Here is a 14,264-nt window from a genome sequence, read left to right on the forward strand (position 1 = left end):
TCCTGCTCGTTTCGGCGGGCACACTTCATTACGAAAAACAATCGTTTGAGAAATTGGAATGATTACTGGAATTACTACAGCAAATGATCGATGCACGGTAATCGAGACTGTTTCTTTAGTGAAAGCGAGGTATTCTCTGCATTACGCAATTAATCGGTGTGACAGGACACATCAGCTCGCGACAACTAAAAAAAGGAATTGTCTGTATTGGCAAAGTGATTTTGTTCTCAGTGAATGGGCACGAACTGCACGTATGTCGAAAGCAGCAACGATATAATTTTCTAGTTCCTCTCCCGCTTCGGGAGCGAGCCTACTATTAACTAAAAGCGTTTTGCGCCACGTTGTAATCGACCATTTAATTATAATCTCCGTCGCGTGCGTTTCGTACATACGGTAGAAAGTTACGGAGACTTCCTCAAGAGTCGAAATTACCGCTACGTAAGAAAATTAATGCTCGTAATTCAAGACGATACATTCACAGATTATACTCTACAGTCTAGAATAAGAACGCTCTTATAGTAGCTGAATAATAATAGACGGATTAATTAATAACCAATTTATTGCAATAATCAGGATTTGCAGTATCTAAAGATTTACGCAGATTATAGCTTCACCTGGTTTCCTTAGGCGATCCGATATCATCGTTTGAGCTATTACATCCAGAAGTGACCAGTTTACATCCAGTCGACTTAAATGTCTCTTATAGTTGAGAAATATTGTGTATATAGTATACTAGGCTCGTTTGAGGCCGAATGCAATTATATCTCGTTCGCAGATGAAAAAAGTGCGAAAACTTGTTGGCTGCAAGTGACCTCTTATGAAATGTCACCATAATTCTGGAATCGTTTTACATTTTACTCTCGAAATTTATCAACCTTCTTGCATTAATCTGCTTCTATTTCTCAAGAATATATGCGTTTCACTTGAAAAGTCTTCGTTATTCGATAATACTGCCAAGAATTGTGTGTTTAACACTGTGTATTCGTGATGCTTAATTCACTTCCGCATTCGCTTAGCATAGGTGAATAAATTTTTCGGTTGTTATTCTCATTAATATAAGACAAATTATTTCTTAATATAGTTTCGCATTTTGTATCTTGATAAAAATGAATTTGAAGTTAAGGCTCTGAGTGTAACTACAATTAATCATATTAATTGAATGTAACGCGCTAAATAGGGAGTTGAACACATTAATTATACGTAATATGCTTTTAAAGTACAGAATATGATGCGCGATGGTTCTCTTCCTACGAGCGTTCTCTTCCTGGTTGCAGGGCACTCGTAACTACACATAAAGAATTCGTATTAAAACACACGGTGAAATTCGCGCGTCGAAATTTCGAGTGCCCTTAAGCTCGCACACGCATGTGCACCTTCGATTTCTGTATGAATATACCGATTAACGACGAAAAAGTGTGCCGTAACCCAGATATACAGAAGTCGATTGGTTTCACCAGTTTTTGTTGTACGAAATATATCGAAGGTACTTTATATGTACCTAGATTTATGCTTCGTATCTGTTCAATTAAACTAATCATCAAATTTTGTTTCTTTTTCTATGGATATCTACTTAGACGATCGAAAACGATCACGGATAGATCCGGTTCAACCGGTTTTTCAGAGAAAAGTGAAAATTTCGATCATATTCGTCGTCGCAATTTGTAATTAACATCGTTAACGTCGAGCTGTTGACAGAGATTTGTCTCTCACAGGTCGTATCTAGAACGAGTAAATTTATCATTAATACCTCGCATATTTATATGCACGACATATGTACGTATAGGTTCTCGCGCGCGTCACATCATTTTTTAATGATGAGATGGAGAAAAGTAAAAAGCCGGAGTCGACGAATCAGGTCAAGGCCCCTTTATTAGTTGTTTTTCATCGCGCCACGCGTCGTTGGATCCGTCCCTCCAATCTTCGATCGGAGACGCGTGTCCGAAGGCCTTCAGGGCATCCGGTGGATTCTCCGCGATCCATCTTTCCTTTCTTATAAGAGCACGGAGGAGGTGATCATTTATAGAAGCATTAAGGTCGCGGATGTCAATTATTTATTATTAATTATCTGTAAATCCGGATGTATATCGATATTAACGTTATACATATAATAGATTGTTTATTTAGACAATTATATATCTTTGTATACCTTTATTCAGACATTTTGCTTGAAGTATCTAAAAAAATTTAGCTATAAGTAACAAATTCGAAAATAATTTTGTTAGACCATTAAAATAATTACGTAGGAAATTCAAATATAATAAGCAATGCTGTAAAGCAATCATAATTATTTTGATAGTTCAATAAAATTATTTTTAGATTTATATCTAGCAAAATTTTTACATACTTCAGTAAAACTATTCTTTCCGTGTAGATATTAACAGCAAACATTCATATTGTAATCTTATTATTAAGGAACAACGTTTTGTTAGATAAGACTTTCATTCATTGATGATTCTATTGCTATACAGACAGTATTGAGAGATCGAACGCGAAACAGTACGGTATTCGAAACTATGCATTTGCGTCATCTTCGTCCCGCTTTCGTTCGGCGTCTCGAAGTAATCCATCCATATGCTATAGAGTTTCTGTCTATAACGTCGGTAGCAAACGCTTTCGCAGGTATCGCTTGTACAGAGCTGTTAAGACCAAACGTCTATAACGACGGCCGACGAGTTGACTGACCGACCGGCAAAACTAGGCTTCTCAATTATATCTTTCCCTGATGTTTCATCTACTTTTCCCGACAGAATTACGATCGAGAAACGTTTCCGGTTCGTTAAATCACCCGGGAGATCGCCGCATGGAGAATGCCAGAATTTCCACGGAAATGGGAATCTCTCTCAGATCTACGATCGATGATCCTCTTCTTTGGCCCCGTTCTCACTCGTAAATTGCGAGATGTTTGTTCGCAAAAGAGTCATCGAGGTGCACTGTCGTTTTCTTTTTCACGATGTAATAATGACGGTCGACTGAAAAGTGAATAGAATTAAAATTTTTTACGTAAAATGTAATGTTTAGACGTAAAAAACGTTTCATACCAAATTAGAACAACTGAAGGTGAAAGGTAATGGATTAGCAAGCAAGATTGCAATTAAAAATCTAATCTGATTCACCCTTCAATTCCGTTCACTTATTGTTCGGACTGACATATTGAAATTAGATAAAAAATTCTTATTGAAGGAAACCAATGAATACAATGGTTATTGATTTGGATTTCGTGACATTTATTCACATAAGAATAGAATTGTGAAACAAGTGGTATATTGAATACCATTATTAATGCAATCTCTCTTTTATTGTTCTTTTATGTTACTTTTATAACGATGTAAATATTTTTTGTGATTTATCTTTACATCGAACGCGATAGCTAGAAAATTCTTTTTTAATTAATAATGATTAAACTTGGAAACATGTATATCGGTTTTTACGGCTTCTTTATATCTTTCATCTCTTCGCGAAGATCTGCGCCTATCACGCACGCATTCGAGATCTAATTACACGTGTGTAAGTCATTTCAATTGGCAAGAAGCAGCTTCGGCGCCGTTAAATTGTATATACCGCCACGTGAAAACGCACGCGAGTACTCATAATTCCGCTCGTGCTGCACGGTTTGCCAAGAAGAGAACAACAGCAGGCAGAGTATCCATTTGCTTTGCTAATTTATCCATCTAGATAAACGGTCGCAGCCAATCTCGTACCATGAAAGTAAAAGCGTGGCGAAGCGCACCGTTGCGCAAACACGAATCGCGAAACAATTCCGGATCTGTAGCGTCAGAAAAAAGTACTTTGCGCCAAGAAACATTGCGAGCTTTTTCTGCGAATAGTAATTCCATAACAGTTGCTTAATTGTGATGTTGAAGAGATAGGATTATGATTATAACATGTGGAAAATGGCTACGTGAAATCGATCTGCATCAATTTCACCGCACACATTTCGCTATTTTTCTTGTTTTCAAATAGAAAACCTTCAGCTCTCGTGCATTTCATTTAATAACGCCGGAAAGAAGAAAACTACGACTTTTTCAGTTTATCTTATTGCATAAATATTGAAATGAACTGCTTATACAGAACCGGTGAGGTAGAAATTCATTCAGGGTCTAAACTTTCTAACGTTTCTGAATTTTTCGCCTTCCGTCCGGCTCTCCGTCTGCAATACGCGAGCTGGTTTAGCGAGTTTGGAGCAATAACTGTCTCGCAAGAAGTGTGCATCATTTGCGTCTTGTGCGAAACGAGAAAGTGAAATTTCTTTATGTATACATAAACATGTATACCTCCATGTTGAGCATATTAATTGGTCCGAAAAAAGAAATTTAATAGTAGCGAAAAAATCAAACGAAAGTACTAATTACCACAAAATTATCAAGATTGTAATTAACATCTCGTACACAATTTTCCCCAAAAAAAATTTAAAACCATCCTTGTAATTCAATCATTACCTGAGTGATATTAATTTTTGATATGTACACCTGTATTTTTTCATTAATTGTTTACTTTTATTTGTTCTTATAGCTCATATTAGTGTTTTTTTTTGTTAAATATTTTTTAAATTTATTTATTTGAGTATTTTTTTATCAATCTTAAAACTGTTTTCTATATGTAATTATAATAATATATGTAAATGTGTGTAAATGTATTTACACACTATTGTAAACTACTTTATGTAATTTTAACATATGTAATTTGTAAGTGAATAGGAAGCATCGAGAATGTGCAAATATCGAATGCATAACGATATTGTTCCGATATTACGTTCATCTCACCGCAACGTTTCCATATTCATCGTGGCCACCGGACGCAGAAGTGCATCCGCAACTAGCGGCGGTACTTGTCCTTTCCACGAATAGAAACAGTTGCTTTGCGCCGGCAGGCATTCATTAGATCTCGTTAAAGCAATATGTTGTATCACGATAGCTGTACCTTTTCCGCCTGCATTCCTTTTGCAAGAGCTGCAACGGCGTGGCTCCTAATCGTCCGCGCTACAACGGATATATTATTAGTTCCATGCGCTCGCTCGCTCGCACGATGATAATTACGTATTAATACCTAATTGAGTAACGATCGTGCATCTCGTTTTACAGCAAGAACCGAGACCGGAACTCGATACTAGTAATGGAAGCAGCAACGGCGGCGGGAGACCGCGTTTCGTTCCCGTCACCGCTCTGGAGGACGTGCAGGCGATACGCTGCGCCGAATTTCACCCCCATGGGAAGCTGTACGCTGTGGGATCGAACTCGAAGACGTTACGAATATGTGCTTATCCGAAACTACACGATGTCAGGTAAGAATCACGTTCGTTAATTATCGCATCCATTAAGCGTCGGGGAATTTATCTCGGCGTTCAAAAGTTTTCAGAAATATTACATTCGGGGTTCTCTCTATGATAAGTTTATGATATTTTCACTTTTGTATTCTATATAATTAGGATTATAAAATATAATTTACATACATTACAAAATAATCTCATGATATTCTGATAACCTAATTCTGGTTATTTTTAATAATTTTTCTAATCACTTTCCGAGACAAATTAATATAATAATTAAAAAATTGATATTTTCATGAACATTCTTTTATTAAATGCTTTTGTAAATAAAACAATTATTATACGTTTATTATTTATATACGTATAAATATATATAATTACTAATATAATATAATGTGAAACGAACTTTCTACAAAATGCATTTCATATCAGTGACGGGAGTCCTATATGATAGCGAAACGGAAGCCGTTTCGCACTGGGCGCTCGAGAAATCGTTAAATTGCAATTGCAACTCAATCGAAGCGCGGAAATAATGTGATCGTAACATTGCCGCCTGTCTCGTGTCTTGCAACAGACGTTTTGATTGTCGCGTATAAGACATTTCGCGATAGTATATCGACGGATAATGACAGTCTCGAATAAGCATTCTTCGATGAATTACAATATCACTATATTTTTACGTCTTACGTAAAGATAACGGGTAAAGATTACGTAAAGATAATGGGTTCACATTATGCAATTATCAAAAAACTTAAGTAACGGAGAATATATAATTTCTGTCAAATCGGAAGAAATCGGACGAACTTATATTTATGCTTTTGCGAAGAGAGAGAGAGAGAGAGAGAGAGAGAGAGAGAGAGAGAGTGTGTGTGTGTGTTTTTATTATATCGTTTAGTATAGTAGTAGTGTAATTTATTGATTAACTAAAAAGTCTACAGCCATTTTACAAAACATACCGTTTATTATACCGTTCTACCGGCTCAACGTACAAATTAAAGTAACCATGATACAGAGTGTAAAAATAATTCATAAAGAAAAAAAGTAAAAAAACAAAAAAGAAGAGGGAGAGAGAGAGAGAGAGAGAGAGAGAGAGAGAGAGAGAGAGTTGTAATGTACTTTAATGGGTCCAGCCATAAAATAACTGTAAATTACAAGTCGACTAAAAGCCGATCTGATCGTTGGGATACGTGGGGAGAATCGTCGACGGCGAAACAACTTTACATCTGCGATAAGCGCGAGCTGAAATTCGCCGCTTGTCGTTGCAACGATAAATCCTGTTCAACCGAGCTTGGCGTCGTTTTTACTTATGGTGGACACGTTTCGGATCCCGAGATAGCGCACCACGAAAAATGCCTCTGCGAAGCGCGAGAGAAATTACGGCTCTTACAGCGGAACGCGTCACGCTATTCAATAAGCTCTCCGACTTATCTATCATCTTGATGCGATAATATCAACGCAACTTTGCTCTGCGATATAATTAGAACAGAGATTAATCAAATGCGTTCTCCCACGTTGCAATAGATATTCTTTATCGCAGGAAAAGGAATTCGATATTACCGCAAATATCACAAACTGTAATTTGGCGAGATATTACACTTTGTAATATATGTATATGCAATACACATGTAGGTAATATTATTTATGCAATAATGTACGCACCAAAAACATGGATCGTTATATGTACCGTTTCTCGTTACAAATGCTAACCTTTCAGACTTAAATTTGCATCAATAGAAAACAGGTTGGTAATGAATATTTTACCAAGTGATAACGTTCTTCAATCAACTTCCAAGGATATAATTAATCTCTGGCGTTTTAAGAATCAATGATCAACGAGAAACAAGATTCTTGATAATTGTTGGTTTGCATTAAAAATATCTGGTTTATGTACATATATGTATATATATATATATATATATATATATATATATATATATATATATATATATATATATATATAGTTAAGAAAAAGGTACATATTAAATTAACTTTATAGAAAGTCAAGAATAATCTTATATATAAGCTGGTTTGATTATAATCGACAAGTCTTTGTTGTCACTCATTCGTAACAAAAGAGCTTCATCGTATGTAAATTTGAGGCTGGTCAAGTATAAATTCGCGTCTGCTAAACTAATTTTACGCGGTGTGCTAGCCTAACGAGCGGCAGAGGCCTTCATGCCAAACGGAGCATTCCAGCGTGTTCAGCGAATGTGGATTGTCGGTACAGTTTTTTCCATTACCGGTTACCACCATGCTGTAACACATTGTTTCCGTTTACATCGTCTTGAATGCGCGATTCGCAATATTTTATCTTTCCTGTCATCATATTTGTACAATTATATAATTCTGAACAATTCCGTATAATTTTAATGGATCGATATCTTGAATATAATTGCCTTTTAACTATAAACGCGTTAAAAATCGAAAAATTCGAGAATTTTCGCACAAATTCAAATTAGTTATAAGTTTCAATGAACGAAAAAAAAAACATGGAAATGGATTACAGAAAATAATGTCAGTTTGCGATTTAAAAAACCGGAGAACGTAAAGTAGTTGCGGATGAATAAATAACGAAGTTATAATTAAGAATAATAAAAAGGCAAAAATAATTCCTACACGACGTGTAGAAATTGCTTGGAATGAAATTGTAGTTTCGTTTTTTGAGGTAGCATTACGTTATAACGTTATACCTCAAGACAATCTGTTTTGCATTACAAGGTAGACAACAAACAAGGTAGACAACGGTCCCCTTTCACTCGCAGAATATTCCGTGTACGGCAATTCACGGCAGTGCTCATTTAACGCTGTATTACGATGTTCCGGTAAGTTCAACGAGCTGTAATTTGTGTCCAAAGTCAATAACGCGCAACAATTTCCATTTGTCCGTTTGCGAGCAGCCTCGTACTCCGTTCGTGCTGTTGTTTCGCGCGCGGAACAATTCTCGTCGGCGTCGAGAAAGTTTGCGCACGCGAGATAAATTACCGTTGCACCGTAGAAAATTCATACCTATCCGTATTACTTAAAACGTAAAGTGTGCGACATACGCGTGTATCTTGCGTAACTTTCGAAATTACTACTTGGACAGCGCCATCGAATACGAAGTGTTTCTCAAGCACCGCCTTATAAGTATATCCTATGACGGTTACAGTAAGACGTGCGAATAAACGGCTCGTAAAATTCGCTTAATGATCCCAAAGAACGCGACTATTCTATCTGAGACGCTGCTACAATTAGACGTTAATGATACGCACGCGTTTCCTGCGTAAAATTACGAAGCGCCAAGAGATTGTTCTTCGTGACACTCGGTGTTGCGATAGAAGCAAAAATCAATGTGATGTGAGCAAAGTTTGTTGAAAATATGATTATTGAGGGACTCCGTATTGTGCAATTATACGAGTAGTACGATGTCCATCTGTATCCCATTGCTCGACTTGAAATTGTGATATCGCTTCACGCCGTTGACATTTATGTCATTGTATTGCAGACAGTAAGTCTGCAGTTTCATTACTTGGGCTTCTAATTAAAGTAACGTTGTCGGCGAGTGCTACTATCAAGATTGTAAAAAAGATATTTGCTTAAGAATAAAATAGAGTGGATACACATAAATTACGCGTTAAATATTCTAGCTCGTGAGAATTTGTATAATTTTAATTTATATACGAAGTGAAAAAAATGCTAAAGAATAAGATGTGAAAACTAATAATAGTAATTGTAGTTAACATAAACTAATAAACACATACAAACACGATGGACACACATACACCAGATTGATAAGTGAAAGTATATTTTTACATATGTCATAAATTTCTATTTTTTATTGTACTTTTCTTTTTTCACACAATTCCTGTATCAACTTTCAAAATATAAAAAAATTAGTGTTTTTTTAGTTTATTATAGACAGTTGCTCCAGCAAATTGAGATACAAGTATAAATTTCTTTCCTGCCGACATTTTTAATTTACTATTTCAATTTTAACAATTGTTTCCTGATATTTTATCATGCAGAATGCATACATAAGTAAAGCTACAGGAGTTATTCATCAAGTTTAAAATTTACAACAAGACTTAATTTTGCAGTTGTTTTATACTTATAATTATTACGACTTGAATTTTGATCAATTAGAAAAATTAAATTTAGAGTTTAAAAAATTTTTTATTTTAACTTTAATATAAGAACATGTTTTGTAAAATTTCTCATCACATATTTCAAGAGAATATTTCAACGTCACTATATCTGTTAATTTTTGTAAAATAACTGTACGCAGTAATTTATTTGTGCTATAATTTTTATCACTGAATATTTCTCCAATTATGTTGTTATTATCCGGAGAAACCGCCTCTGCGAATAATCGTATCGTCACTTTCGAAAGTCGTTCCTCTTCGACGCTCGCTGGAAATTGCAGCAGAAGTGACGTTAATTTCGCGCGTCATGCTTAAGTCGAATAGATTCAAGGGGAATAATAATTAATATCGGGGAAGATTTTATGGATGAATATCTTGATCAGTAAATGTGGGGGGAGAGGAGTAAGTGATCGCGATTTCACACGCGTTGGCTGCGTGTGGTGGGAAAAGAGCAGTGCTTAATTAAAATCTGCATAAGAACTGGCGCCGTGAAAGCGGCGCAGCGCGGCGCGGCGGTGCGTCGTCTCTTTGAGACCACCAAAGCCTCTTTTTCATTTCCACGGTGGAATCCCGTAGTCGGTGTACACAATATCGACTTCAATTAGAGACGCGGTTAATGAAGGCTGGAAACGAGGAAGAAAAATAGCTCGATGAAAGTGACGTTCGCGAGAACCTGAGCATTCTTCCTTCTTGAGGTAGATTAATGGCTCGTGGAATAGAGCGAAATGGAATCTCCTCTTTCAGATGGATGATTTATAATGCCGTTGCGAATTGTCAAAATGTTGCATTTCATCACGTACTTAATACCGGTGTAATAGAATTGTGTGTTTCTCTTTCAGGGAGGATCATCAAACGTATCAACCTACCGTTCTCTTCAAGAGAACGAAGCATCACAAAGGCTCTATATACTGTCTCGCGTGGACACCGGATGGTCGGCTGATCGCGACCGGAAGCAATGACAAAACTGTGAAATTAATGCGCTTTAACGCCGATACGTCGAATCTTGAAGGTACTCTATTGCTAATCGAAGATACACCCAAAGAAAGGTTCATTCGAAATTAAAAGAGATGTTTTCTTTAATCATATATATAGCAAAAAACATTTCTTTAAATTGAAGAAACCCTTTTCTGGATGTATTGTAGATATAATTTTGATTATTATAAAAAATCGAATTGTATTAAGAAAAGAAAAGCAAGTCTCGAATTATAAATCCAGTTCATTTCTATTCTGAATTTTTTATCGAATACATAAATTATTAAATTTCTTTATTTGCATTTTTGAAAGCGGTTCAAGCTACAATACTCGCAGTTTGTAGCTTAAATATTGAAAAGTAATTCATAATTTAGAAAGGACCTCGCATTAATTATATAAAAATTAGATCCTAGTGAAATGAGTTAACTTTTAAGCTATGGTACATCAAATATACTCTGTGAGCACAAGTTTTACATTTTTAATACATCATAGCTAAAAATCTAGCGATTATTTAACCTTGTATTATTTATAATATTTTCATTTATTACACGATAAGCTACGTTATGTACAAATCATTTCACTAGGATCCAATTCATTAGTCCTTTAGCGGGATACGTAACTAATTTATAATTGTTAATCAGATCTATTATATTTATCTGATTATCTTTCTTACTATTGTTACAAGATTCTGTATTTTTTGCATTTAATTTTCAGGGCAAGAGGTCGAATTGACGATGCACGATGGTACAGTGCGCGACCTGTGCTTCCTCGAGGACACATCAAATAAATCGAGCCTTTTGATCAGCGGTGGTGCTGGCGACTGCAAGATTTATGTTACCGATTGCACGACCGGTACACCTTTCCAAGCCTTGAGTGGTCATAGCGGCCACGTGCTGACGCTTTACAACTGGGGCGGAGCGATGTTCGTCAGCGGATCGCAGGATAAAACAGTCAGATTCTGGGATCTGAGGACGAGGAGCTGTGTCAATATGGTTACACCTGCGACGGTACCTGGCAGCCGGGTGAGTCAGGTTCTCTGTCGATACGTTTGTAGTGATCATCTAAAGTGAAGATTGAGAAATGGATAAATTTTTTTAAAAATTCTATTATTGTTTAGAATCCTTGCATCATCAACATTTTTCTGTTTTGTTCTGACATCATATTAAATTCTACGTCCGATAAATATTCGATTTACATTATTAGATTACACTATCATCTTTTCCAATCGCACAGCATTAATTACTTTCTCCTATCTAAATCGGATTTTTATCGGACGTTACTTCTGATTATCAAGAATAGAAGCAGTATTGTTTGTCTGATCAGCATCTGATTCCATTACAGGTCGGTAGTCCCGTAGCTGCACTGTGCGTAGATCCGTCTGGCCGACTGTTGGTGTCCGGTCACGAAGACAGTAGCTGTGTTCTTTTCGACATTCGCGGTGGTAGAACGGTACAGTGCTTCAAACCTCACGCGGCAGATATCAGGAGCATACGATTCTCACCGTCGGCGTATTATTTATTGACGGCTGGATATGACAACAAATTGGTACTCACAGATTTGCAAGGTGAGTTTCTCTTGATTGATTTTAATCTCTTAGAAATATTATTGACAGAGTATTTAAACAATTAATTTATTTATAATACAAGTATTGTAACAATCGAGTAATTTCAACATGATATATTGCAGGCGATCTTACAATGCCTCTGCCTAGCGTCGTAGTCGCTCAACATCAGGACAAAGTCATCTCCGGACGTTGGCATCCTACGGAATTCTCGTTTCTCAGTACTTCCGCTGACAAAACTGCAACGTTGTGGGCCTTACCGCCTGTTTAAAGGCTTGACATGATAATGCACCATTATTTATTTATCTATTCTTTCAAGAATATTTTAACATAATAATTCATATTTGACAATATTGTCTAGATTTGTCTCTTTTTTTTACATTGAATTGATCCCACAAAGGTTCAGATTTTAATTTCGACTCTTAAGTAATCCTATAGAGATTATAATCACAAAAAGAGGAATTTTAAACGATATTCTAACATATTTGCACAGTTTAATTATTCATTAAATGACCAATTAAAACTTTGATTTATATGACTGTGTCATTAACTCACAGCGTAATACATTGATGCGAAAGTAAAGCATTTAAATGATTAAAACGCAACACGCTTTGAAGACTTGGGTTAGGGAATAAAGAACGTGTAATCACACGATATGGGACGAGCATCGGTAAGATTGTATTTAGCTATGAATTTAATCGGGAGTCACAAGACTGCGGATGAATAATCCCTCGCTTCAATACTGTTTCACAGCAATGCGAAGTGAGATCGTTTACATCGTCAGTTTTAAATATTTGTTTTTTTGCAAGAGGATAAGTTTACAGATTTCGAAGAATGTTCTTTTTTCAGGAACAATGCACACATACTTAATAGAACCACGATGCGATATATCCCTTTTCCCGGTCTGTTTTAATATATTATGATTTTGTTATAATCAGAGATGCCTGTATTGTAGATACATTGGGCTAAGTTAAGAAAACTTTAGGAATACTCACGTTCCTGTAAAAGGACGTTTTAATTTTAGTTTTTAGACGCTCTCTTACTTTCGCTGTTATTATTGCGTCATTGCATCGTTTCACAACGTCTAAATAGAAATATTTGTGTCTACTGATTTTATTCTTGATTTGTTGCAATACTTGTTGCCACAATTGTTGCGCGTGCGTTTAATTTACATAGATGCTCATACTTCCATCTACATGTTATCAATTCACAAGCCAAATATACACACGCGTTCTAGTACATAGTATATATATATATATATATATATCTGTATTTGCGAAAGAAATTATATACGTACGCTCATATTAATCGCTATTTTTTACGGACTAAAATAATATAAATCAAGAGAATTTATCCGAGCGTCAAGCAATTACTCATCGCGACATGTGACTAAGTTTACGCGATTCGCGCAAAGAAGATAGTATTCTTTAGTAATATAAAGTCGTAAGGACTAACAATTAGACTTAAGTTGCTTGTCGCAATCGCCAAAGCTCGCAGTAGCAGCGAAACAGAAAGAGAAAAATGCGCGTCACTTTGCGTTGTCGAAAGCAATTTTCTCATTGATGTAGTGATTCGATGGTTGAACATGGGACGAAGATTTTGTAAATACACGTTCATCAGCAACTGAACTCGGCAATTCTTTGATGTAATCATTAATCTGCCGAGTGACGATGCAACCATATCATTATTTGTTTTATCCCTACTTCGACATCAACGTTGTTAAAAGTGAGATTTACTTTGTCCTATTAGCATATCTTTTCGGCGTATGGACAAATCACATTCTAAGATCGCGAATGTATTCAAGGAGATAAGGAAAGAGATAGTAAAGAAATATAAGAGATAATGAAAGCAGGATAAAGGGAATACGGGTGAATAATAGGAGATTAAAGTTAACCGCTTGCTAAAAAAATATTTGTGATCTTTAGCATTCAATCATTCGCAAGATCGCGCATGAAGTAATATTTAAAATTAATTGTTTTCTTTTCCTTAGAAAAAAAACTTTTTGATAAAATAAATTGTTACGAATGTGTTCAAATCATTTCTTGATTTAAATGTCGTTCAGTTACGATTTTTTAAAATGGCAGAAATTAAAAGTTTTGTAAAAATAATCGAGTTGCGAAATGTTTTTGCATTCATGAAAACACATTTTTGACGACTCTTTCATATCTTATTACCCAAGAACTTTGTTAAACGTTAAATTTTTTCTTCACGTGTTTTGTAATGATTGACAAAAAGATCAGAATGACAATGGCGAGCAAACGGAATGGGACGGAAGCGATTATTTGTTAATAGCGACTCAATACAAGCATCTGCTTCCATGTAGCAATTTATCGTGCCTTCTGTCGTG

General features: G+C 35.8%; 1 protein-coding gene across 3 annotated transcripts in view; it reads left to right on the top strand.

Moving 5' to 3' along the window:
• LOC108783219 (WD repeat-containing protein 47) overlaps nucleotides 1-12,235 on the top strand; it is a 67,312-nt gene extending 55,077 nt beyond the window's left edge. For 2 of the 3 annotated variants that reach the window (XM_018551736.1, XM_018551752.1), the window contains 5 exons: nucleotides 5,079-5,278; nucleotides 10,224-10,393; nucleotides 11,071-11,378; nucleotides 11,698-11,920; nucleotides 12,043-12,235. In XM_018551736.1, coding sequence (XP_018407238.1) covers nucleotides 5,079-5,278; nucleotides 10,224-10,393; nucleotides 11,071-11,378; nucleotides 11,698-11,920; nucleotides 12,043-12,188 — 1,047 coding nt within the window. In that variant the 3' untranslated portion in view covers nucleotides 12,189-12,235. Of the gene's footprint in view, nucleotides 1-5,078; nucleotides 5,279-10,223; nucleotides 10,394-11,070; nucleotides 11,379-11,679; nucleotides 11,921-12,042 lie in introns of all 3 variants that reach the window. The other variant, XM_018551744.1, reaches the window with a different exon arrangement.
• Nucleotides 12,236-14,264: the final 2,029 nt, after the last annotated feature.

The sequence above is a fragment of the Cyphomyrmex costatus genome, unplaced genomic scaffold, assembly GCF_001594065.2.
Source record: "Cyphomyrmex costatus isolate MS0001 unplaced genomic scaffold, Ccosl1.0 scaffold10, whole genome shotgun sequence".
Classification (NCBI taxonomy): domain Eukaryota; kingdom Metazoa; phylum Arthropoda; class Insecta; order Hymenoptera; family Formicidae; genus Cyphomyrmex; species Cyphomyrmex costatus.